The sequence below is a fragment of the Anser brachyrhynchus genome, assembly GCF_964034855.1.
Source record: "Anser brachyrhynchus genome assembly, chromosome: 15".
Classification (NCBI taxonomy): Eukaryota; Metazoa; Chordata; class Aves; order Anseriformes; family Anatidae; genus Anser; species Anser brachyrhynchus.
Genome location: NC_137733.1, coordinates 10,110,711 through 10,137,440, shown reverse-complemented (window position 1 = coordinate 10,137,440; position 26,730 = coordinate 10,110,711). Strand labels below are relative to the sequence as shown.

The 26,730-nt window shown below is 42.8% G+C and overlaps 3 protein-coding genes across 7 annotated transcripts in view; all 3 read right to left on the bottom strand.

The window, feature by feature from the left end:
• The window catches only part of EEF2K (eukaryotic elongation factor 2 kinase), a 31,822-nt gene extending 23,273 nt beyond the window's left edge, over positions 1 to 8,549 (bottom strand). The window contains exons 1-2 of one of the 4 annotated variants that reach the window (XM_080556622.1): positions 8,412 to 8,549; positions 246 to 570 (exon numbers count right to left, since the gene is read on the bottom strand). In XM_080556622.1, coding sequence (XP_080412748.1) covers positions 246 to 491 — 246 coding nt within the window. In that variant the 5' untranslated portion in view covers positions 492 to 570; positions 8,412 to 8,549. Of the gene's footprint in view, positions 1 to 245; positions 571 to 7,114; positions 7,341 to 8,411 lie in introns of those variants that run through there. The other 3 variants (XM_080556623.1, XM_080556621.1, XM_080556624.1) reach the window with 3 other exon arrangements.
• A 2,690-nt stretch (positions 8,550 to 11,239) lies between these two features.
• Positions 11,240 to 25,938, bottom strand: LOC308178253 (putative short-chain dehydrogenase/reductase family 42E member 2; the record flags this gene model as incomplete). 2 transcript variants are annotated; one of them, XM_080556649.1, is made up of 16 exons in its annotated part: positions 25,461 to 25,938; positions 24,845 to 25,275; positions 24,593 to 24,698; positions 23,871 to 23,974; positions 23,180 to 23,361; positions 21,450 to 21,838; positions 20,807 to 20,902; positions 19,745 to 19,802; positions 18,943 to 19,061; positions 17,933 to 18,008; positions 16,306 to 16,388; positions 14,201 to 14,338; positions 13,514 to 13,579; positions 12,884 to 12,947; positions 12,126 to 12,199; positions 11,240 to 11,488 (listed from the first exon to the last, which is right to left on the bottom strand). In XM_080556649.1, the coding sequence occupies exons 6-16, from the start codon at positions 21,789 to 21,791 to the stop codon at positions 11,240 to 11,242; spliced, it is 1,365 nt and encodes a 454-aa protein (XP_080412775.1). In that variant the 5' UTR covers positions 21,792 to 21,838; positions 23,180 to 23,361; positions 23,871 to 23,974; positions 24,593 to 24,698; positions 24,845 to 25,275; positions 25,461 to 25,938. The 2 variants fall into 2 exon arrangements, with proteins under 2 accessions (XP_080412775.1, XP_080412776.1); XM_080556650.1 differs by lacking the exons at positions 23,180 to 23,361; positions 23,871 to 23,974; positions 24,593 to 24,698; positions 24,845 to 25,275; positions 25,461 to 25,938 and having other exon boundaries at positions 21,450 to 23,171.
• The window catches only part of LOC308178142 (putative short-chain dehydrogenase/reductase family 42E member 2), a gene marked incomplete at both ends in the record, with an annotated part of 16,279 nt that continues 12,724 nt past the window's right edge, over positions 23,176 to 26,730 (bottom strand). Inside the window, 3 exons of the mRNA XM_080556244.1 lie at positions 23,176 to 23,361; positions 23,871 to 23,974; positions 26,090 to 26,147. Of these exons, the coding sequence (XP_080412370.1) occupies positions 23,176 to 23,361; positions 23,871 to 23,974; positions 26,090 to 26,147 (348 nt within the window). The remainder of the gene's footprint in view (positions 23,362 to 23,870; positions 23,975 to 26,089; positions 26,148 to 26,730) is intronic.

Below are 26,730 nucleotides of genomic sequence, written 5' to 3'. Positions count from 1 at the left end.
TTTCGCCTGGATTCTGCTGCCTTTGCAGGCAAAGATCTCTCACTGAACTAAAAGGGACAGTAAGCGATTCAATGGCAGTGTCAGACTACTGGCTTAATGGAATTAACTGCAGGTCTGGGAAAAAGAAATTTTATTTTTTACTGAAAAGCATTAGTTAAAAGAAGTGAAGGAGTTAAGAGAGCATTTCTCTCTCATGCCAACTAAATGAAAACAAAATCTTACTGAAGGCTGAAGTCAGCACTTACCTTAAAGCTAAACGAGTTTCTAGGAGAAGAGCTGGAACTGTACTGTTCAGTTTTTGCTAAGTTGCTATAATAATTGTCAACTTTGATACCGGCAGACTTGTTAGAAACTGGATCATCGGTTATTGGGCAGATATAATAATTGTCTTCATCATCACTATCAGCATCAAGATAATTTCCAGAGTTCACTTTAGTCGATCTACCATTATCAATCCCTTCCATACGAAAAATAAGGTCCTCGTCTGCCATGTTTGCAGGAGGTTGCTTTAAGTCCTGCAATGATTAAAGCAGCCACTATTCCAATGCACATGCAAATGTAGGGAAGAAGCTGGGTAGGAGACAAAAAAAAAAAAAAAGAATGAGCTATTATTAAAAGAACAAACCATGCATGAAATTGATGTCAGCACGCTGGCAAAAAAAAAAAAAAGAAAAACAAATCTCCATATGGCCGTATAAAAATAATCCCTGAGTACCTACACGTGGTTTTGATCTCCTCAGTGCTAGATCTGGGTTTCCAGAAGGCACTCAGTTTATAAATTGCTCCAGGACTGAGAAAGTAAGATAACCAAGCGCAGAATAATACTACAAAGTCTGAGGGACCACAAACACCACCTGCTGCCTATGGGTGATGTGTGGTAATCTCATCCTCTGAATGTTTTTATTCCTTGTCTCTCAAATGCTGAGTTCCACAACACCAGCCTTAGTAACTCGAGGAAGTTTTGCCTTGAACAGTACACAGTTGTTTCTCCCAGGGGCAGGACTTTGCACTTCCCTTTATTAAACTTCATAAGATTCCTGGCCGCCCATTTTTCCTGCCTGCTGAATTTAATGAAGATTTGCCAGTCTTCTAAGCACTCCCATCACAGCGATCCTTATATGCACTTCTCCATTCACCTGCAACAATCGCTACCAAAATAAGGGCTTCCAAACAACGGTACGGGGAGAAAAGGATAAAAGGAAAGGAGTAATTTATTTAGAGAAGTTGACAAGAACAGATCCCGCTATATTTTCTTTATTTGAAAGGTGCAGCTAAATCCAGCTACTTCTATAATCAATAGCAATTGTTATATGGCAGAAAAAAAACACACCACCACATTTTGAAGGTTTAAGGTGTCCTCCACCAATTTAAATTTGCCCTAACTATGTGATACCCTCCCCCTGCTCCAAATGCTTCTACAGCTCCCTTCTGCAATATAAGTCCATTTCTCTCCAAGAAGGCTATAGCCCACTTGGGTTATTTTCTTCTAATGATCTGCATTATTTCAACAACCCAGGTAACTGCAGCCAGTGGAACAGAAAACAATTCAAAGCACGCTGGATTTCAGATTTATAAAGACCCTGCAGGGAGAGCACAATCCATCACTGCTGGGGCTGGGAACCAGCCCGCAGTAAATTCCCATAATCCAACTCAGCATCTGCTTCACACAGGTCAGGCACCAGCTAAAATTACAACTGCTCTATTTCCATCGCAGGGAGCTGAAACGAAAAAAATATTCTTCCCAGTTAGTGGTTCTCATGATTAACAAAAGAGGTTAGAAGCTCAGCTATTTCAACTTTTTAGTAGCTTCCTCGATTCTGAGAGAACAGGATAGGTAAGGTTTGCCTTCCTCTGGCTCCTAGGCCCAAAATGAACTAACGTAAAATAACAGTTTGAAAATAAGAATTAGCCATACAATGCAAGCAGGTCCTGAGTTTTTATTAAAACTTGCTCAACTATTTCTGAATCCAGAAGGTGACATTTTAGGTATGTATTTCACTGAGACTTTTTGACACATTAAATGATGTTGGGTTAAAAAAAAAAATATGGGGAGTTCCAGATTAGTACCAGAACAGCAGCTCTGCAAAAGTGCCCATCTCACCACAGCTTTTCCAAATCACCAACACCACTTCCAGCGAGACAGAGCGCAAGTGCTGTACAGCCCACAGGTGTGACGGACATGTATCATAACAAACAGATAGGCAAGTCAAGGGAGTGTTTTTCCTGGAGCTCAGGTTCTACCAGCTGCGATCTCACCATGGGGATGTGCTCAGCAGCCTCTGCCCGAGAAGTGGTGATGATTCAGCAGAAGTCAAACAGAAATAAACCCGGGCAGCCTCGCTTCTTTGCATGTTACCAGCCATGCCAGCGCAAAGAGGCTTCCAGCCTTTGCCACTCGCAGCCCTGGGGCCACAGGGGTGCCCCTGCTCCCCTGCTGGAAGTCTGGAGGAGATGGAGACGGGAAGGCACTGCTGGGGAGGCGCAGGAGGGTCTTCAAGTGCCCCTTTTTCCTTCAAATTCTTGTGCTTTTCCTGCCGAGCCTGCTCATGCTCAAGCCCCTGCCTACGGAGGTGTCTAGCTATGGAGGAAAGCACGAACGGCCAGACTGCAGCAAGGCCACGGTTCATCTAACGCCAGCTGCTGCAAAGTAAAGAGCAAAGAAACCTGCACAGAACATCCATCTGCCCCTACTTACATGATTTTCTAATTGCTGGTAGGGAGGACTTCACACCCTTAAGTTTTTCATATTTTTCCTCAAACACTGTTCTCTCCCTCCAGGTTTCAGAGGCACTTCCTGAAGTCCCCTGGGGATAACACCTGCCTTTGCCAAATCTGGTGGCTGTCTGTAACAACACCCCAGCCGCATCAGCAGCTCAGGCCACACTAAGGAGAATAAACAGACTGAAGTAAAACTACTTCTGAGCCATACACTTCTGCCAGTTGTTTCTTTTAGCAAGAGTACAACATACAGCTGATTCCCTCGGGGCCGTACCCTGCTTGGAGCTTCCACTCCACAGTTTCCTGGTACGTTACCAGCCAGCCAATGCCAAGCTCTATCAGCAAACGCAACCATGACGGAACTGGCAGCAAGCACAGTCCAACCCCGACTCCCTAAAACTCACAAAAATGCAATGCCTGGGCAGGAGGCCCACGGGCACCACCCCAGCACAGCCCCTTCCACACGCCCCGCAGTGAGCTGCGGCCACAACCTGACACCCTCCAAGGAGGACTGGGCTACTGCTTCATTTTACTGTGCATCCTTCTCCAGAAAAGTAACAAAACAGATTTACAAACCACATCATGGTCCTTAAACTACTGTCAGGGCTTAAGGGTATTATTCTCTGTGAAGGAATCAAAAACTGGCAGCACAGGCACAAGCTTCCAGGCCTACTCAGATTAAAGGGAATATTTCCTCTGCCTCCTATATAGCAAGGATTTTCTCCTCCTTTTAGCTATAATTATTCACATCGCTCTGCTGCTTGAAAAGCAGGAAGGGATTAGATGAATGCAATAATCATCCAAATCTTCACACAGATTTAGCTGTGCTTAAACAAATATTTGCTGGCACTTCGGATGGATGCTGAGAGCATATTACTGTCAGGTCTGCCTGTTGCGTTCTTCATTAGAGGGCAAAAATAAACTACATAGAGCAGCATATCTTGGTTCGTTTCACACAATATATAAACTAAAATCCTTTTGTCCCTGGAGCTCGGACAACTACGGGGATCTGAGCTTCCCGCACATTGCACTTGATTAGTTCTCAGTACTAAGCAAGTCTCAGCCTTCCTGCCGACAGCAGCCTAACAAATATCATGTGTGTGTTACAAGCCAGAGAAATGAGACGGGAATAATCAAAGCCCTTGGAAGAGAAGGAAGTCTACCTGGATGCTCTGAAAATGCATGCACTCACCAAGGAAAGGGTTAGCTAGTGTTTTCAAAATTTACCCCTGGAAGTTTAAGGCCAGGCTGGATGGGGCTTCGAGCAACACTGTCTAGTGGGAGGTGTCCCTGCCTGTGGCAGGGGTTGGAACCAGACAGTCTTTAAGGTCCCTGCCAACCCACACCGCTCTGTGACTACCTTGGCTGTGCAATAGCATACAACTTGAAGCAGACACTTCGTTCCAGGGTAACCTCACCCAACCAGCTCCATCAGGGATTTTCACACGGTTAGCCTAAGGACAACTGCAGAACAAGGTTTTCAGCTTAGTTTCACTGCTGTTCCTCAGCTCTCTGCTCTTCCATCTCGAGAAAACAGTGCCAGATACGTACAACGCCCCAGCAGCATTCATAGCTGCAGGCCTTACAGCACAGCTACCAACATACAGCAGAGGCAGAAGCGGTGACTGAGCGTACGGAGCCTCCTCCAGCACCATCCAGGGCTGGTTACTGCTGTTCTGGTGGAGGCAGCGCTCCTGCAGCTTAGCACTCCATCTGCCTCGGGCAGCACCAGCTACAGCAAGCCACTGCTGAAGGTCTGAACTCAGCTGGCTTTGCCGTGAAACAGCTTTGGAGCACCCGTATAACCTTTCTTGCAAAGACCATGTGAGAGCAGTCATTTACGGACTGAGGCGGCAGCCCATTACTGAAGGGGAAGGCATCCTCAGTTGCCCCTGCCATTTTTACTGCGACTGTCTTACCAGAGGCTACCAGGTATTGGAGAGCAAGGCGTGTGGTTGGAAGCGTGCACAAACATATGTAAAACGATGTTTCTGACTCCAGGCTGTCCTAGACAAGCACCGTGACTCTCAGCTGCTGTCCCACACTCGTTTCTACTACTGCAGTCAAACACACAGCAGCAGAACCACCTGACAGACCCTCAGTGTCTGAGGGGCAGCAGCAAGAGGAATGCTGTTTCACGCAGCAGAGATTGCAAGCATTCACACTTTCACTGACTTGCTGCGTAAATGGAACATCATTGCAGAAATTGTTTTGTATTTCAAACTAACAGCGCTGATAAAAAAAACAACTCAGTTTTTCTTGAAACCATGTTTCTTGTAAAGGACTCATGTTTACTTTGGAAGTGTGTTTACTAAAAATTGTCCTCATGGTACATGCTCTTTAAAACAGAATTCCATAACCAAACCTTAACTACACAAGCACTGCTCTACATCTCACAGTTTATTTGTTCAAAAGTCCTACAAAAATGCCTGAGCTTCATTCCATGGCTCATGTTCCGTGCTGCTGCCTTACAGCATAAAGCCATGCTATCTAGGAACCCCCGTTGCTATTGCTGCAATGCTTTGATCGTTTAGTCCCTAATATCCGTGACAGAAGCTTTCCTTGGGCTAAACAAGAAAAACAGTCACACTGCACTGAACCTAGCCCACAAACCTGCGTTAGCACACCTAACCTGTAATTTAAACCACCAACTCCATTCTATTTCAAAAATGTGTCCCATTTTTTAAAATCAAGCTTGTACTATGTGATTAATAATGCAGAAAACTTAAATATAGCCAATTATTAAATCAGTTCATGTCTCTATTAATTTTGGGCTTTTCCAATGCATGTCTGAAGTGTTTTTCTCTTGACATTATATTCAAGAGCCACACTACCAGCAGGGGAAGGTGAGTTGCAAGGACACTATGTTATGTTGTCAAACATAGTGCATATGCAAACATCACCAGAGGGGAGATTTCACATCACAGTGCTGGTAATACACTGCTTATTTCTGTATGGTGTCTGTTGTTATGAAATGCTGCTGGTTTGGCAGGGCCCTTGAGCAAGACACCACAGCAGCCTCAGCATGGAAACCTGCTTTAATTCATCCTAAAGAGGTGAGGGATGGGAAGGCTCTAGTCACAGAAGAAGGGAGAACTGGAGCATCCCCAACTACTTCTTAGGGGCCACCCCAGCTCAGACACAGTCCTCTGCACTGCTTTAGCACGAGGCAGGGGAACAGGGGCTGCTCTTGGACAGAGGGACTCCAAACTTCTTTTGTAGGGTCAGCATTAAAGCAAGAATATCTGTCCCCTCTCCCAGGTATAATACCAAGTTCTTTTGGTTTAACACCACATCAGCTACAGCCACCAAGCAGGATACCCGTAACAGCAACAGGCAGGCTGTTTTGGAGGAGAAATTGCTATTTCAGATTAACATTCTTTTAAATCACCAATTTGAAATTTAACCTAAGCAACTCTAAAGGCTGCACACCTTACAAAGAATGGTTGTTGTTGATCGTTAGGAACCACAGACAAAGCTATGCAACGTGTTCCAGAACAACCCCACTGGTACATTAGTGTCCTGCACCACATCACAGAACTGCTGCACTTCCAAAGCACGTCCCCAGTCCCTGCGAACCAAATGCCTACTGCCACCTGCACTGCACACCAACAAGAAAACAGGTTCAGCGAGCCAAGGTAAGAGCTCCAATAAGAAAAACAAGATTATTTTACTTTTAAAAGATGGCTCAAGTCACCGGGTACCTTTGACAAACCCGGTGTCACCAACCACAGACCTCCTAACGAGAAGCCCCTGCTCCAGGGCCTTCCAGTGCATGGCCGCTGCACAGGTGGTGCTGCAGCCCGCATCCAGCTACAAGCCCGGCTGGGACAAGGTACTGCATCAAACAAAGTCCTGGACAGCAATGGTGCAAGATTCACCAAGCAAGTGGGCGAGTTCACATGTGGCAGTTCAGAGTGCAAAGCCCCTGAGACTGAGGACCCTGCGGCACACCACAGCTCCCAGCACCCAAGGGGTTGTTGGCGCTGAGGTGACTCCTGACTGCAGCCCAGGCTCCTGCCAAGCACACGAGCCAACACTACTGTGAGGCCAGCCAAAACACTGGAACACAAAAGGACACGAAGGGAACTTGCAAGTTACCATCAAACCGCCCTTCCATTTCCATCAACAGTTTTGTTATTTCACTTGGCTTTCAGTTCTCCACTTCAAATCCACCGAGCAACCACCTAGAAACGCTGTTTCCCCTGAGCAGCACTCAGCACCCCAAGCCGTTTGCCAACCCCACGCTGAGGCGGCCGGACACCCCGAAGCCCACCCCACAGAGCTCCCTGGGGGCGTATCGCGACAAAACTGCTGCCCCCAGGCGAAAAGGAAGGAGCGAAAACACGAAAATACCGGACTACCGCTTCCAGGTCAGCGCGACGCGAGCACCCACCTTGTAACGACTCCACCCGGCCACGAAGCTGCTCCTTTTCTAACGCCGGCTGCTCTCACTCCCTCCAATCACCCGCTCCGCCTCACCCGGCCCCCCACGGAACCTACCGGGACCCGCTGCCCGCTCGGCTCGGAGCGATCCCGGTGCCACCCCGCCGCCGCCCGGCCCCGCGCAGCCGCCCTGTGAGGGCAGGCGGGAGGCGGGAAGCGGGGCCGCCCCTCGCTGACAGGAGCCGCCCGCCCGCCCCGCCTCAGCGACCCGGGCGGGCACACGGTGCCCGCCCGCCTTTGCCCTAAAGGATCCGCAGCCAAACTGACGGGAGAAGTCTACCAGATACTTTTTTTTTTTTTTTTTTTTGAGAAAATTGTGAGAAATTGAGGGGAAAATCCCAGGTTCGCACCTTTAGGTGGTAGAGGCAGGGGGATCCTGAGCCTGAAGGGAACAGGAGGGAAGGCAGCTGTGCTGGGAACCAGCACTCGACCAGGAACTACCACAGCTGATGACAGGAGCTGCTTCCCCGTCCTCTTCATTTCAGTTTTCTCGGAGTTTGGAGCCAAAAGGCAGATTTCATGGGGCAGAGCCCCCAGGCTGCCCCCCCCCACCCCCCGCCAACTCCCTCAGGGGAGGCATGGAGCGGCTGTGGGCCGTGGGGGCTCCATGCACATGGGGTCAAGTCAAGTAGCACAGCATGCAATTTCCCTATAAGAAATAACAGAATTATGCTCCAGATTTCAAAATCCAAAGACCTCAAACCTCCTCAAAGCTTCCTTCCTAAAACATTCACTTTCTGGGTTGAAAACGTCCATGGCTAAACTTTTCCTCAAGCCAGATTTTGGGGAGATTTTAAACAAGACTCCTTTCATGGGTTATATGGAAATTAACATAAATAGGTTCTAGCTTAATTATATTCCTTGGCAGCCTGCTAAGAGGCTGCCACTCTTGTTGAATCTTGTATTCAAGTAAATAATCCTCATTAGTGCTATTTAGAAAATATCTAAAACACTTGCTATTTAGCAAATAACACTACAAAAACAAGGGGGGGCTACAAAACCAAGACCGGCCGATGTCAGCACGCCCATTGCGACAAACCAAGAGCCTGCGGTGGCATCCCAGGCAGGAGGAAAGCACAGCCACCGCTCCCTGGTGGGCCTGGCAGCCAAAGAGGGAGGCAGCAGGCAGAAATGCTGCCAAGATCACCTTCAGGAGGAAAACTGCTGTTATTTCATCAGCAACACACAAAGCAAATTCCCTGACTCTCTGCCAGGCACTACCCCCCCCCCCCCCCCAAATTACTTACATAAATTAAACCAGCTTAATGCAGGGACTGGAAGAAGCAGCAGGTGCCTGCAGCAATGCTGCCAGCTGTTTGGGAGCACCTGCAATTTTGGCAATGATCTCCAGCGCTGTGCTGCGGGTGCAGGTTTGCGTGAGGACATAAAGCAGAGAGTAGCCCGAGCCGTTTCATGCCACCTCCCCGGGAGCGCTGCACTGGGCTGGGAGGAGGGTGGGCTCATCAGATTAATTGTGAAGGCCTGGCTGAGGCCAGATGCTGCGTTCCCACTGCATGAAAATGTGCGGTAATGGTTTAAAAAAGGTCACCAGCTGCTGCTGTAGGGTACTAATAACAGCCGAATACTGCTTACTGGTGTGATATATGAGCACAACCGAACAAGTCACAGCAGTAATAGTCTTTAAACACTTAATTTAAATACACAGCATCATTTTGGGACCCAGTGGCATATGGCTGTACTATGCTGTACAGCTGCATGAAGACTGTTCTGCTAGGCTAGGAAGACAGTTGGATTACACTGGCTCAAGCTACACATTTTTCATAATTTTAAATGAGCCGTCTCTAATACCCTGGGGCCAGGCTGTACTGCTTTCCGGGTCTAAGTCTAGGGCTCCTCTTCTCTGTAGCAAACAATCAGTGATGACAAAAAAGTGATGAAATACAAAAGCAAAGCGTACATTAAAATTAGTCCACAAACGCTACATCCTCTAGGCTTAGTTTTCTGTTGGGATGTTTCATAATACACCCTTAATACGGTTCTGTTCAGAACCTGCCGTTTCAGTGAACAGCAGCTCTTGAAGGGAAGAAGGAAGGCACCCCCCAAACACTAACTTTCAGAGCAATGTTGTTCTGCGCCCACCTGACGGTCCGGGTGGGACACCGCCCGTACCTCCCTCCCCTGCTGCCTCAGAGGCCGTGCTGGCCCCGCCTGCCCCCAGCCACGAAGCCGCTGCCCGCGGGCGCAGCACCGGGCCCAGTGCCCCCAGCTCTGCCCAGGGTCTCCCACACCGCCACCGCCCGCCCTCCTCCCGCCCTCCTCCGCTAACTCAGGGCTCGGGGCGGGCGACTCCAGGGCCACGTCTGCAGCCGCCGGGTGCCGGCGGGGAAGCGGCGCCACCTGCCGGGTGCGGGCCGGGCCGGGCCGCCCCCTCCTGCCGCCGGGCCTGGAGCGGGGACGGGGGGCGGGCGGCGGCGCCCCCCGCAGCCCCGAGCCGGCGATGGCAGCGTCGGAGCGCCTGGGGGCGGTACCCGTGGAGGTCCCCGGGGAGGGGAAGGGTGGAGAGGGGAGCGGGCACCGGCCGGGAGCTCCGGGGGAGCGCCGCGGTAGCTCGGGACAGAGGCGGGCGGAGTGAGGGGCTGTAGGGGGGGTAAAATGGCGGCGCCGCCCCGCTGAAAGAGGCCCGGCGGGCGGCTGAGCACGCAGGCGGTAGCGTGGCCGAGTGGTCTAAGGCGCTGGATTTAGGCTCCAGTCATTTCGATGGCGTGGGTTCGAATCCCACCGCTGCCAAGAAGTTTTGGCCCCGCCGCGGCGGTGGCTCCTTTTCGCGGCCAGGCGCCGCCGGGGGCGGGCGGGCAGCCCCTGCAGTCAGGGGGCGGGAAGCTGCGCTGCGGGCGGGGACAGCGACCGCCCGCCGTGCGGCCCGGGACCCCAAGGACGGTGAGAAATGGTGACGTGGTGCCTGCTCCTGCCTCCCGCCCGGCCGTGCCCCACGGCCTGGGCTCCTCAGGTCTCCTTACCCCTCCTGCCTCTGCTCTTGCCTCTTTTCCCCCAGCGCTACAGGTGGGAAGGTGCAGAGAAGGCGATTCCTGGGACAAACCGGGCAGCGGGAGAGGCAGGTGGCAGCAGAGCCCTCCCCAGCCCTCCTGTGGTGAGGGCTTCAGCTGCGTGGTTATTCGAAACGCAGGTTGTTCGTTTTCGCAGCTACAGGGATTTGCTCAGTACAACTGCTGTCCATTACGAATTAAGTGCAAAACCTTAGTTGTATCTAAAGTTTAGCTGCTAAGTGACTAAACTTTGTTGTATAGCTATCGCAGTAAAGGAGGTAAAGGAAGCAGTACAAAGATTAGTGCAACCCGTAGTGGCAGATTCCTCTACAGCAACATAAATTATCTAACGTAGAATAATTAATAACTTTAAACTAAAATATGCACAGTTCTGACTCGTGAAAACCCATACCTGCAAGTATCTGACAGCCCTCTGCCCTGCCAGCAGGTCCTGCTGCTGGTCACTGCACCCCACAGTAGGACGGCAAAGTCTGCAGCAGCGTTCAGAGGCACAGCACCAAGTTCAGCAGTTTCAAGTGCACTTTTATTTTCCTTCATGTACAGTGATACAGCTAATTCACAAAATAAATTCACACAGTGTGAACTTCCCCTGTTCAGCTGGCTTGTGTTATTTACAGTGATACATTCTCATTGTTGGTCCCTTTGTGTGTTCCTCAGTTCCTCAAGGTAATGAGCGTGGCAGCAGCTGTAGTCAACCTTCCTCCTTATTTTAGCCCTTTTTCTTCATTGGTGAAGCACTGAAGATTGGTTGAAGTTTCTGTTCTTTTTGCAGGTCCTCATGCACTTCGGCATTCAATTTGAAAAGACTGTTGGTGTGAAATACATAGGTTCAACAGTCTTGACTCCAGTGTGTTTCAGTGTTGATCTTTGGCCATAATTGTTTACAGTATTTTAATTTCTTAAGTACAGCTACTTATAGGCTACAATTATTATTTTTGTAGGATCTAAAATAACTGCCTGCTTATTGCATTGGGGGCAGTAAGTATTGTGGAGATCAAGGTGATCCATGGGTAGCAGTACTGTGACTGAGTATGTGCAGTTTATGCATGTCAGTGTTTTGTTTCCTTAAAAAAATGCAAAACTGAAAGGTCATCAAATCTTAAAGAAAGAAAGATCAAACTTAAACTAACAATTAACAAAAGCAAAACTTTGAGGAAGATGTGATCGTTCTGGGCTTCTGGTCTTGTTTTAATGTAATGGTCCACAGAATCAGCAAACACAAACTTCTCTGGCCTGTACCCTAGCTGATTCCGTGCCTTGTCTATTCGAAATGTATGAGTTATGGAAATATTCTGCACCTGTAGGGCAAAAGAGTCAACATACAAAGGTATGAATACACAGGAAATTCAAATAAAGTCTGTAAAGGGTAACAAAGACCCAGTTAGAGGAAATGTAAAATTAAAAAAATACATATATATATATATATATATATATCAAAATCCTATTGAAATGTCACATTGTCTTTACAATTGTTCACTCAAGAGAAGTTTTGAAAGCCCTAAGAGGCAGGGAAGGCTGCAAAGCACAATATTCTACTCTTGAAAACATCCACAAAAAGCGTTCTGCACACTTGGTTATCTACCTTAGGATGCAGGTAAAAGCCGTCTCTTAGGAGCCTAAAGATCTTCAAAAATCAGGTCCCGACTGACCAGCCAAAGCCATACAGGATATTGGGCCTTGGAAGGAAGGAACTGATGAAGCAGCCTCTCCTAAATTGCAAGGCTATGCTCTTATCTTCTCAAAAAATATGGTGATGAGTATAAAATAATTGCCTAAAATGTACCTAATGCATACATTTGCCCTGGAATCTGGAAGCAGAAGATGTACTGGGTGGATTTTACTTCCTGCTGATTTAATCTCAAATTGCGCCTCAGTATTCACATGGTGTGTATGCATCCTGTGGGAATAAGGGGAGCTTACAAACAACAACTTTACCTCATTTCTGGTCAGCAGGGGGGACAGTTCAACAAATGGTTTCAGCATCAGATGAAGATACTCCATTATCATGGCTGCATAACAAAAGATTTCTACTTGAGGCAAGAATAATAAGTTGCTGTGCCATTATGATTTTGGTCTATCTCAACAACAAAAGGAAATCACATGTCTAACAGCTCAGGGCACCATTACTAACATCAACAGGACTACTTGCTTACAAGGAGTTGGATCTTTAATCAGCCTGACTTAGGGTGATTGTGTAAAAAGGGTTTAGAGGGTTGGTGACAGGGCTAGTACAAAGATCTTGAGACTTCATAAAAATGTGAGAAAAACGAACTATTCTGGATTGGATTCTTTTTTTCTTCCATGTGGGTTTTGATTTTGGGGGAGCATGGGGTACAGGAGTACAATAAATTAACCCCTGTAGGCAGAGCAGATACTCTAACATATTTCATGAAGTCATTGATTATTACATTCAACTTTTTACATTTATACCATTTACTCCAAAAAGTTATACATTTAGTAAGTCTTACAAAACAACCCCCCCATTATTTTAATGGCACTTAAATAACAGATCATTCTCATTTTAACACACTGCATAGAGCTGAACTTCGCTGATGCACACTAGATGAGGTCGCAGCATATTTTATACATGAAAATTAAAATTGTAGTCACATTAAGGAAAAAAACAACAACATTGTAATTTGGAGCAGGGGTACTCTGGGCAGGACAGAGAAATGTTGGTAAAGTATTTTTACCTGATGTATAAACCAAGGAAGTAGGAATACGTATCCATGGTTTACTGCAACCTAAACGTTCAAACTGAAAGAGATTTAAAAAAAAAAAAGTGAAAAAAAATAAAAACAGAAACCTCAAAGAAGTTTTAAAGTTTCAGTCCAGAAGATATTTATGGAAGTATTTACTAATAAATCAGAAAAGTTAATAATTGCTATTAGTATTTGTTTTCATTTTCTAGGGTATTCTAGTTAAACGTCACTTGCAGACACTATGTAATTTTCAAGTGGCAGTCTTAAAAAAATATAAAAAAGGGATTATAATAATTGACCTAAATGTCATAGTATGCTGACACCTTATTTAACCTTGAGACATATTTATGGTTTTGAGCCCATCATTAACAGCAAAATGATCTTTTGAAAATATTTTATCTTACAGATTAATAATCAGTTGTTTTTTTTGTTTGTTTTTTGTTTTTTGTCCATGTTAAAACAGCCACTGTTAACATCTGAATGCCCAAAAAATGAGGATAATGGCTGTTCTAATGAGGATGCTGGCAAACATACCAAATACATCATATGCACACAAAAGCCAGAATTTTATATAGTCAAATAAGTTAATATATTTGGAGATAAATCATATATTGTACGTACGAGTGGAGTTAACCATTCAAAAAGGTTGAATTTTTCACCATCATTAATGAAATACACCTGACCACTCTGTTAAAGAGGTAAAGAAGAGACAGGTTAGTAAAAATAATACTTCATATGTGTTGACTTCACTCCTTATAAATAGCTTAAAAATTATACAGAATCTTTTCTAATCTGTCTAATGTGCTTTTAAGGGTAGTGCTTCTAGGTCAGATAAAAAATGTTTACAAGGAGGAAAATGGCTGCAACTACTTCTAAAATCAATGTACATAAATGAAATGTGCTGACAGCTTTTATTTATGTACGGTGTAGGAAGAATTGATTATTTTAGCTCAGAATATTAAGCCTGGACCTATATGTGGGGGAACAGGGGTAAATTTGCCTGAACATCCAGTTTCTTTTCCAACATCAAATATTATTTGCTCATCTTCCAGAAATGGCAAATATTATGAAAATGCAAAGATGGAGATATTCTTGAAGAACTGAATATTCCAACTTATAACAAACTGTACAGCCAGTGCTGCCACAGCCCAAATTATTCATGGCACGTTTGTCAATAAAAATACAGACAGCGCAAGCTAAAGGACACCACCACAAGTATGAATTGCTATTTGAATTGCCACTGTAGTACAGAATACAATGTCAGGATCCTCTGTCAAATGGAAGCTTGTGTTTTTATTGTTTACTTACAGCTATGTAGTTCTTCTCAGGGGTGAGAGCTTCAGCAGCTAGAATTTGAGCTTGTACAAGATTCTCTGCATGCACCCAGTTCATTTTAGCAGAAGGATCCCCAAACTTGAAGCTAAGTAGCCCTCTCTCAATGTTCTTCTATAGACATAAAACAAACATGAAACCAAAGAAAGATGAGTTTTAAAATGAGGTAAAGTGCACTTTCTTGTCCAGGTAAACATATTGTTTGTCTCTACTTTAAAAAAATACATGAGTCAATCAAAAGGAATCAAAAGAAGTGCAGACAGCTCTAAAAATATTGGTTATGAGGAAGGACTGAAAGAACTGAGGTGACTTAATAAATCACCTTACTGAGGAAGATATGCTAAGTCTTCTAGAATGTACAAAATTATTTAAAACAATATAACTGGTTCTGTGAATCTAAAGTAGATAGTTTAAGAAGCAATGGAAGCAAATTGCTCTAAGAGATATTTAGGTTGTCTAGTAGGGAAATGCTTCTGATAGCTAAGAACTAATCTAGATTGCCTACAGGGGGATCAGATTCTCCATCAATGAATGTGTAAGAACAGATTAGACAAACATTTGTCAGAAGTCATCAAGGTATAGTTGGTTTTGCATGTGGGAGAAGGACTAGGTAACCTCTCAGGGTCCTCTTTTAGTCCTGACTTTCCTATAGTTCTGTTTCTTTTAGCTGAGAAGTACATAAATGATTTCATAAAAAATCACTTATATGTGTAGAATTGATTTTGTTCCAAAAATCCCTCAGTAGTGTGATATGCCCCATTGGATAACAGAAAAATATTCTGGGTAGGTAGATAAAAACCTTCTGCCAGAATGGACTAGTGTGTGCCTTTCCTCCAAAAAGCAATTACACGGTCTCAGGTGTCCAGAAATAAATTCATGTCTATCCCAAGTAGATAATGCTTTCATAGCAGGGCTGAATTAGATACAAGAGCAGCACTGCAAATTTTGTATTGCCTATATTCAGTCCGTGGAGAAACACAACGTCTTTTTCCAGACTTACTTATCTATCATCTTGTCTGAATCCTATCTTTTGAATACAATACATTCTGAATTTACAAAAAATAAAGGTCTGTTCTAAGGATAAGTAAAATATTTTATGGAAAGGTAAATACAGTTCCAAATGGCTCAAAAGTATTCACAAAATTGGATCAAATCTAACAAATAGTTTTGTCTGGGAAAAAAATGGAAGGTAATACTAGGTGTCACATTTTTTATTTAATATATATTGTAGAAGCTACAAAATATGACAGTTAAATACAATACCTTACATTGGGCTCACAATAAATAAGCTTAGAATTTTAAATGTGAGTTAACAAAAGACAGTATTTCGTTGGGGGGGCTAAAGAAAACATCTCAGGTTTACCTTAAATGGCACATGACATTTTAAAACATGATTTTATTTAGGAGATGATAAAGTATATTTCAGTTGATTTTAACATAATTCCCCACCTCAGCCACAACAGGAAAATATTTTTTATGTGGTAAGCTTGAACTATTCTCAAAGCTGTGCGTAACTATGTATTTTGCTGATCCTTTTAAAATAACTGACTCGTATACAGAGATCATATTCTAAACACTGTACTCTTCCTACAATTTAAAAAACAGCAAGTGAAAAACAGCAAAACATGAGCTCCTCAGCTGTTTGCCCTTTAGTAACATATTGTACTAGAGGGTGCTTCTGACACCTTAACTTGTTTCTTTGGACAGTGAAAGCTGTTAATAACTGAGACTGGAAAAAAAGGATATTTGTTGTATCTCTTTTTGTAAGTATTTTAAACCACTTGGTATAAGTTACATGCAAATACACATTTGAAATATCATAGATTGGTCCGAATTTTATAATTATAGCAAGCATTACATTGTAAAGCTGGACTTACATATATTTATATTAAAATATGTTTTTAAATGTACTATGCATTCTTTACAAATGTAAGAGAGTGTCTGATAAAAAAGTTGTCTTCAACAGACAATCAAACTGTTAAATTGCTGCCAGATAAGCAGGTCAGTCAATTAGTAATACATATAAGTGATGTTGGTCTATATTATAGAAATTTCTGCTGATTAAAAATTAAAATACATACTGCTAGCCTTGGCAAGTGTCTCTGCTCTTCTGGTCCATAGATGCCTGGTGGGCGAAGAACACATGTATAGAGTGTTCCACCTCCTAGAAGAATTGATAAAACCATCCTTAAGTGACTTTCAAATGATTACAATATCAATTGCATGAACTAAAGAATGCCGTAGCAGAACTTACTCTGAAATAAATTAACCTCACCAGCTTAAAAAATACTACATACCAAAAGGTGTTGAATTAGTAGTTGAATACTAACTCAGAACATGCAAAATATCAAGATGGGATTCAGAAAAATCCTGCCAGCTAGACTCCATGCCAGGGGGTTGGAGTAGATGAACTTCAAAGATCCCTTCCAACCCAAACCATTCTATGAATACTCAAAGCACTGGCATAGTCAAATTCCTAAAAATTACTAGATATTTCCAAACCTTTTACTAACCAGTCCTTTGTCTCTGTGCCAAAGCAGTCAATGAGTGTGCCAACTGTGGTGATGAGTTTGCTGAAGTGAGCAAGTCATTGGTAAGAATGTGAAATGAAACCAATCCCATACAAAATTATTGAAGGGAAAGAGTGTCTCACTAGCCGTGCAAGATGGAGCTGAAAGGCTCTCAACAGTAGGCACATCCTGCTCCCACTAGAACTAGAACTAAGTAACTTCAGTAAGAGAAAGTAAGGACCATCATGAAAATCCAGTCACTTCCGAAGTGTATCTGTTGACTGGTTCATCATCTGCTAATAACTGTTCTCAATACTACTTGAAAACAAGCAAAATACTCAATCCTGTTGATGGCACTGGACCAAAACGGGATGTTTAGAACAGTGACTGATTAAAAACTCACTGAATTGTTTTAATCCTTTGCACAGGTAAACTAGTGTAAGCTTCTAATTTCATTGAGAAATGCAGAACTGTATATTCCTTCTAAAATTAAGAGTGGCTTTGATGTGTTGAGCTGCTGGGAAAAGAACTTTATTTTTTGAACAAAATAATTCCATTGATGTGAAATGCTCATCAATGACTTAACATCTCTTTATAGCTCTCTGTGAGTATCAAGTGAAGAAAGTCTTTTCTGTAAGTTGTCTGCAGCTATATTTAGCTTAGTATCACTTGGTCACATGGAATCATGTTGCACTTTACATTAATTTGTTTTGCACTGACAGTTACAGTATCTCACAGGTGAGTTTAAGTATTCAAGCCTTCCTCAACATGGAAAATTTGGAAAGCACTAATAAATAATTCCAGGCTGTAGTATCAGGTGCCTTATTCAGATTTTAATATATAACTATAAGGAAGGAAGGGAACAATTCATGTCCAGCATTCATGTCCAACCTAAGTTGGATAATACTGTGACATTAAACACTTGTTATTTTTTAACTTATACCTATCTTAGTCTTTTCGATTAAGATACTGAATTTATTGCTGCTATGTCAAAACCTTAAGTTGACACTGTGGGGACTACAATTAAAATTATTTTTAAGAGAAAATCTTTCAGTTTGGGAGAGGGGCAGGTAATTTGATTTCATAATTGCTGGACAACCTTGTTCACTGAAGGACTGATACCGGATACAGGATGTTAGAAAAGCACAAGAAGAAGAGGTGTAAATTCCACTATGAATTTACGCTAACACAAAAGTACCTGCTAGTGGAGTTCCATTAGCTGCTAGTACCATTTGTTCTGCAATTGATTTGGTTCTGGAATAATGATCAACATGCTACAGAGAAAAAGCAAATATGTTTGTATGTATTCTTAAAATGACAGAGAGAGGCATTGCTTGTCCACTCATTTTTACTTAGCAAATGGCAAGAAACACCCCAAAAAATACAGAATTTTTGAGGTATTGGTGTACGACAAAATATAAGCATATTGCCAGGGCAATCAAGCAGTTTTGTTTATGCAAATCCAGTTAATTAATTTCAGTCCATTTGAGAAGTAATAAATATATGTATGCTTTGACTGCTGCCAAGAAGGTAATTGATCACTACTTCGTAATCTGGATTTCTTTTCGAAGACATCATGATGAGTCTGAATTCTCCAGTTTACTTTCTTGTGGCACTGTCCCAGAGAAAATATTATTCAACATATTATTCAAAATATTTTTCAGTATTTTCTTTACCCACCTCTACTTCTCAAAAGACTGTAAAGTAGCAGATGGAGAGAGGAGGGACACAAAAATCAACCATATACACAAAGCAACCAAAAGTACTACTTTTTAATTAAATGCAATAAAACCATATGAAAACAGGCTGCTTTTCTATATCAGTACTATGTTGAATATAAATTATCTTCAGTAAGGGAGAAACAGACAAATCATATAAATAATAAATGACCAAAGAGGCACCAAGTGATATAACACAATCTCTATGTCCAGGTGGAATTTCACTAATGTGAATGGGACACTGTATGAGTTATTTTCCAAAATCAAGAGTTTGATAGAAAAAAAAAAACATACTGCAATATATATAAAACTGTGATGTGTTAAGGTTATGAAGAGCATCTACGAAGAGTGTAAAGACCTTTGTTTTTTCTTTTTTCTTTCTTGGCATTGGATTCTGGCATCAGGCAAAACATGGTCATGAAAATTCCAGGCTTTTTCAGAAAGAAAGTAAACAAAAAGGAAACTTGAGAAAATAATACAACCAAAATACCTTTTCTATGGGAAAATATGGCACAGTTTCCTCATCACCATCTTCAATAGGAAGCCCTCCAAACACCACATTTACTGTACTGGTGTATATCAGTCTGGTGATGTTCCTTTGTTTGCAGGCTGCGGCAATATATAAAGTAAATTAGTTTAGTGGAAACTTCAACAATATGGAAAATAAACCTGTATGCACTGGCAATACACCTTTTCTGAGAAACTGCCAAATCTTAAAAGAGCAAATCCTTCCATTTCATGATTGGCTTATTTAAAATGCAAAGCATATGGGAGATATCAATTAAATAGAAAATATCAGTTCAGAACCAAGTGCTTTATAATCTGCTGTATCCTAATTTGGATACTGCAAACTAACACTGTGCCTTTGGGATGGCTGCTACCAGCCTATCGAGATGGGCTGTCAGCCCTATCAGGTAGGTGGCTAGAAGACATTCTGTTTCAAGGGCTGCCTACTACCTGTGCACAAGCTATTGGACAACAGTGAGGTTTAATGCTATAAAGTACATGTGGAAGTTGTTAATGTCTGACATGCATACAGATTCTGCCATCAGGTTAAACATGATTATGAGCAGCTGAAGTAGTTGAACTACAGCGCTGGCTCTCACGTCATACCCCATAGCAGAATCAGGTATGAAAAAATAAAAATTAAAAGAAATTGCCCTGTTTCATCATTTTCTGCCAAAACTGTGAAGCATTTGGTAAAAAACAGTGTATGCCAACTAGTTTTTTTCTAAGTGGCATGATATTTTGATATGTTATACCAACACCCAATGGCAAGGTTAGATACATACCATCAATGATGAACCTTGTTCCATGAATGTTTACACTTTCAATCTCTTCTCTGTGCAACTAGGAAAATGAAGAAATTGTGCATCTTTGAATAATAACACATTTTAAATTCAATAGGTGAATGTTGCAAGTGTCCACAGTGTCCCCAGATAAAGGTAATGAGTGCTTTGGTTTTTAAAAATGATTTAGACTAGACTTCCAGACTTTCTTAGACTTCCAGAAATCAAATCATCATTTTTAAGCTACACTTGTATTTTTCTTGTATTTTTACAGACTAACTTGCTTGAAGCAAAGAGAATCATGGTGCTTCTGAACTGAGTTGGTAACGATATGTTAATTATCCATGTTTCAGTAGCACTTCACTGACCAGTTGGCTCTATCCAAAGCAATTCCAAGTACACACTCCCAGTTGCAAACATCTTTTAACAAGCTATTCTATCCAGCTAAGGCAATTACTGAAGTTCATTTTATTAAATGAGGTAAGAAGGGGTGTGTGCATTTGTAACTTCAATCATAAAAAATTGTGGTTCAGAGTCTGACATCAAGTGTATTTTTTTACTCACTAATGGTAAAAAATTTAAGACTTGAAATACAACACTTGTTACAATTGAGTTACATAAATAAATAGTTATAACCAAAAGTTATATATAAAGTATAATTTAGTTCAGGTTTCATTCTTCAGTGACTTTACACTTACGAGTTCAATTTCAAAGGTTTAGGGAAAGGGGTTTTGGAGGGAACCTGCCTCCCTTGTCTATCCTTTTGTCCTTGCAATATTTCAGCACTTTTCATGGCCATTTCCAACTCAAACGCCATCCCTGGCTACTGTTAGTGCCTCTAGTAGTAAGGAAATAATTTCACAACTAGGAAAAGAGTACTGTAAGGAGACAATTTGTAGCTAGCATATCAGTTTGCACAGAACAATTCACTGAAACAGCATGGGCGTGGATTCAGGTTCTCAGGATAATCTGAAGAGAAAAAGTCTAACATGCAGTGTTACAGCATCAAGCCTCTCATCCTCAGTGAGCAGTCACACAGAAAGGTACAAAACTATTTGGACTCACTTGCTCTCTTCCTGACATTCCATATGAAGCTACATGAAACACGCAGTCAGCCCCTTCACAGGCTGCAAATATGGCATCGTAATCCCTGACATCTGCCTGTAATACATAGGAAAAGATACTTGGAATTGAAATCAAAACTGTAGGTTAGCATTTGTCATATAGTAGGTGCACACAGAAGAAATCCATATATATAACTGTAGCTACTCTATATCCTGGGACTGAAAACTAGATCCATTTCAGTACTTGCTGATAATTATACATTTCTTCCGTAGAATTCACAGAACTTTAAAAGCCTTCATTAAGCCTCATAATACCTCTATGAATTACAAAAGTGTTCTATTCATTTTACAGGTGAATAAACTAAGGCCCAGGTGAGGGAAGTGACTTGGTCCTGAGGAGTACCTTCAGAGACAGAAGATGAAGCAGGTACTCTGCTACACATTACAGATTTCATTGCTTTCCTTATTTCAGATGCATATTAAAATCCAGCTCACAAAGAGTCATGTGGGATATTCAGTTTAAAAAGTTCTTGAAATTTGCAATGATTTGCAATTTGCTATTTGGATTCTGTGAAAACTAGTAAGACATTATCGAAAAGGCATGTGGAACTAACTGACTGTTGTGAAAATGTGTTTTATCATACCTGGATACACACTACTCCATTGGGAATTTCCCAGATAGGCTTGTTTATATCATACAGAACAACAGAAGCTCCTGAGCTGGCAAGAGCACATCCCAGCTTGTATCCAAAATAGCCTCCGCCTCCTGTCACCACCGCTCTCATATTTTTTTCATTCCGTGTTCCAGCATTTCCTTTCACTTTAGCATTAGGAGGTTGGTGGCAGAGTTTTGCTCCCCCACTCAGGATGAGTTTTCTGTCAGTGTAATAATGTCTTCTATTACCAGACACATGTAACAATTTCTTCTCCATGTTAAAAATTGCTCCATAGTGCTCCTGGATGCAGACAATTCCAGGGAGTTTCATGTTAAAAAGCTCTACTCAACAGCAGCAGTGTCTTACTTTAATGCAACCTGTTCAAAAGAGATAAAGACAAAGCAAAACACTAGCTACAAAATTTCCAGACTCCTAAGATTTCTCTTAAAAGACCTATTTACATTTCCTGTTCTGCTGTTGTAGCTTAAAGCTGGCCTTTAGGGGTCGCATGTGATGCAGAGTTGTACCTGGATTTGAAATCCTGAATGTCAGGAAAACACTAAAAAAATTGCATTTAAGTTCCTATACTTAAAAAACAAGCAAACAAGACCAAGAGGAACAGCAGAACAAAACTTCCCCTGGGGCAAAATAAATCTTTAATGCTTCTTTTACTTGTCCCTGGTTGATTACAAAGACATCTGGGAAAAGTGATGTTTTCAACCCCATTCTAAGGAGCAGCTGAATGTCAATTAAAAATATGTTTTTATTGCTGGCAGTGGTTGGAGTTGAGTATTTCAGATGGAAATAAGAATGCCTGGCACTCATTTTCTGTCTTTAGGAGGTGTATCAGAGAACAAGTCTATCAAATCTCTCGCTTTTCGGCGGAACTGAAGTACAATAATCGCTAAGAGACAGAAAAGGAAAAAAAAAACTGGTCGATGAGTGTATTAGTCAAAAAGTAGTAGCGAATCATTTATTTTTAAAAAACGGGTGTTCTTTCCCATTCATAAAGCAACGGCCAAGGGTTCATCACTGACAGACACTGCATTTTAGAGGCTGCAGGTCCTGATTACCGGCGTTACCCCATCCCCGCGCTGTGCCTCGATAAAACATTAAAAGCCATCCGAGCTCCCGCCGGCACTCTCCGCATCTCACTTGCAAATTCGCCAGGGCAGGCAGGCGGCGAGGGCAAGGCTGTGCCACGGAAACTCCTGCTCCCCTGGGCGACCCGGAGGGGCCGGCGGCCCCGCCACGGCCCGGCCCCGGGGGGCGCCGCTCGGTTGGGCCCCGTTGGGGCCGTTGGGCGCTGCCCCACCGCGCTGGGGGCTCGGCGGGGCGGGGGCTGCGGGTGGCTCCCCGGGGAGGCCCCCAGAGCCACGGAGGAGCCGTGCCGTGGGCTGTGGTGCTCACCTCCGGAGCCCCCCGCTGGCTCCTGGGCTCCCGCAGCATCCCTGGGGGTCCGGGCATCCCACAGCACCGCTGCATCCCACCGCACTGCTGGGATCCCACCACTGCCCTGGGGTCCTGCTCCTTCCACAGCACCCCAGCTTACGTTCATCTCGCAGCACCTTTGGGACCCCACAACCTCCCTGGGGTATTGATCAGCTCTCAGCATCCTGCAGACCCCGCAGCATCCCACAGCATCCCGCTAACCCTGCAGCATCCCCGGGGCCCCACAGCATCCCTGAGACCCCGCAGCATCCCACTGTGTCTCTTACCTCCACGTGTCTTCATACAGCTGTGTCTGCTGCAGGAAAACATACCGTTGGGAGCTGGGGCTCTGTCCACACTGAGACACCTGTTGAGCAGGTTGTTCAGGAAAAAAACAGCATCTCTCGGTTACCATTTGGATAGTCATTGCTGGGTCATGGCTCAGAGAGATGCAGAGCATCGGAAACACCTGCAAAAGAGCAGAAAATCCCAAAGAATAAACACAATCATAAGCAAACAGGCACTAAGGTCCCTGCCCTCCTGAGCTGGCAGCAGGTTTCTGTCTCCAGGGTCCCTTGTGCCTAGCAGAATGTGAAAAGGGTCGGGAGCTGCAGAATTTTAGAGCTCCCCATTCTGGGCAAAAACAAACCAAAACATACTAAAAACTACAACAAACCAACAACTCTGAACAAGTCAACCTTTTCCATCATAGCCGTGCCATGTCTGAGTGTTCATATTAAATTTTAATAATTTAAAGACATACTTGCAATTATGTTAGGGCGTAAGTAACTCTAACAATAGCCAGCCTAGACAGGCTCCGTAAAGGCTGACAGAAATGTGACAGCTGGCTATTCCAACTGAAACTAAAAATTGTCTTACAACTTCAAATACTGGAGTTTTTATGATGGGAAATAAATTAAATGTAGCCAGTTAGTATTAATCAGTACTGCTGTAATAGAGATGTAAAAAGCATCTTACCTGAAATAACACATCACAAGAGGTTTGCCATTCCAAGACCAGAGCGGCAGGACTCCATGGGGACTTGCAGCCACAAAGCCAGTGAGTTCCTGGGTTACTCCTTGCTGAGGAAGATCAAAAAAAAAAAAAAAAGATCCTATAAAAAGATCCTATGGAATGCACTTCTCACTGCGCTTCAGTCAACAGGCTGACTTCTCTTCTGAAAAGCGGTGGTGTAGTCTGGGATGCAAACCTAAGCTATTAGTCTAATAAAAGCAATATATGAAAGATTCATAATGAGTTTAAAGGCAAATTAAATATGTTTGCATATAGTTAAAATGCTCACGCTGTGAAGTAACTTTATACGTGTGGGTTTTATTCTGCATTTCTAAGGAACGAAGGTTGATGCAGCACCTTGTGCAGTGCTTGCTTGTCTGCCAGTCAGCTGCACCTCGGTATCAATAAATTGTGAACATAACTGGTTTTATCCACTTAGCCAAGTTTGATTAAAGTCTCATATATACAGAGTTTCTATAAGTTTCCTGACAATAGGTAGTCAGGTACAGGGGAGAGGGCTGATGAATGCCCCTGCTAAGACAAGATGCACAGTTTGAGCTCAGTTTGTACGGACAGGACAATCTTTAAATGCAAATCCATAAAAGCCCAGGCTTTACTACTTTCATTGCACAGAGAACTACTGTTCAAAACAAACAAACAAAAAAGTAAACCAAGTCTTTGCTCACATGTGCTGCAGTGGTAATTGTTGTTGCTCACATTTTCCTTTAACTGTGCTTTATGTTGAGATAGTAACATTTTATTGTAGTGATGCTGTTAGCACTCCTGTGTACCCTGTGGATTTAAAGATACAATGAGAGCATTTCTGTGAATTTGTTGGTCTTAAAAATCCTGTAAAATGTTAATACAAAGGCAAGATAAATACAGAGTGGAGATAATCAGACAGCAGAGCTTATCCATCACTCTCTTCTGTGACTCACCCTGGCAAGTCCAGCTCTTCTGATCCATGTTCGGTGCAAGAGAGGGAGCAGCCACTCCCTGGTCAGAGCAGAGTTGGTCCCTGAGAAAATCCTTGTGATGGGTACCTCATGAAAATTCATCTGGCATACACATTGTATATGTACACATAGTACACGTGCAGCACACGTAGCTCATGTAGTATAATCCAGCCAAGAAGCAACTAATGTAAACCTTAAGGAAGGAGAAGATGGAGGTTGGATCCTCACTCAGGGCCGAGTGCTTGGTTTGCCTGCTGACACTGCAGTGGCAAGTCACTGAGCGAGCAGCGTACCTGCGCTGGTACAGGGTTACGGATAGCATGACTTGGCTTCATTTACAAGGAGAGGCAGCAGTAACTCCTTGCTGAACTCCAGCAGTCTTATGTGTCATCCCTCTCCCTTTGCACAGACTCCTTAAAAACAGTAGCTGATTCAGTTATGATTTATTACTGCATCAAAAAAATATTTCATTTACAAACACGTGTAATGATACATTATTACATCTTTTACACAGGTTTTGAACAACAAACTATTTCACATAAATATGTCATTCAGTCCTCTCCCACCTGTTATATATAAATACTGTATACATATTTACTTTTCATTTTTTTATATATATTTCCCAGGTCTTCATAATTCCTCACACAGCTGTAGCAGCGGCTTCATCAGAGCAGTTTCTTCATTACGGCCACTGCCTTGCTAGAGCACTGCAGTGCTACAATGGTTCCTCTTCCAATTTCTTATGCTCCTGGATTATCATTTTTAGAAAGATATTCTCAGTATGAAGATATTCTCATTAACGAAGATTCATTAAATCTCCTCCTGCACCTGTCGGTGGTGAACTCCTTTGATTTTGTGACACTCCTTTGCTTTTGTCCTATGAGAACATTTCTTGATGTGCTTTGCATTTTCACTTTTGTTTGTTTGTTTGTTTTTAAGATCAGAGAGAAGTCATCACAGTGATAAGAATAAGGAATAAGAACAATAAATTCCATAGTGACTGAGGAATATACTATGACGAGATCATTAATACTCAGAAACAAAATTAGTTTTTCTGGAACAGGTGGGTAGCTATTTGGTTTTAGAAGAAATAAAGAATCATCAAACTTAATAAAAGCCCAAAAGCGAACAACATTTTAAGGAATGTATGATCTTCTTGGCAAATAGGTCTTGTTTTAAGATAATGATCCACAGAATCAGCGAATGAGAATTTCTTTGGTTTGTAACCAAGTTGATTTCGTGCTTTATCTATTCGGAAAGTGTGAGTTACAGTAACGTTCCACACCTAAAATCCAAAAGAACAGTTACGGAAGTGACTTTAATATCTCTTTTTTTAGAACTTGGATGAAAATATGTCATCAATGATATTACAATGGGATTAAAAACATGAATAAAGATAGACACTCAAAAATGTACATATTTTGGAGTCGGATTCTGTTCAGAGCTAATAGAATGAGTTTATGTAGCTGACAGATAAAAAGCCAAAGTTGTGTTACAACATTCTTTGTGGACTGGGTGGAAAAGCTGTTTATCACACTTATTTCTCACTTATGAATTTAAGATCTACAAGTAAGAAAGTAAGATAGAATTAAGGAAATCCCATGCAACAAATCAATGCACTTCCCTCAAACCAGCTCATCTGTACACAGAAATATGTAATGGAATTGGATGACTATTGGGGGAGAATGGTGTGGCTTCTCAACTGTGCAGAAATGCACATCTAAGGACTGGAAAACATGCCCTTTTGGATGATTATATCCTCCTTGTCTAAAAGCAGGGTACTGTGAAAGTGCTCAAGTTGCACAGCCTCAATGATTTCTGCTTCAGATGGAGAACTAATGTAGAAATATAAAAACAGATAGATAAAC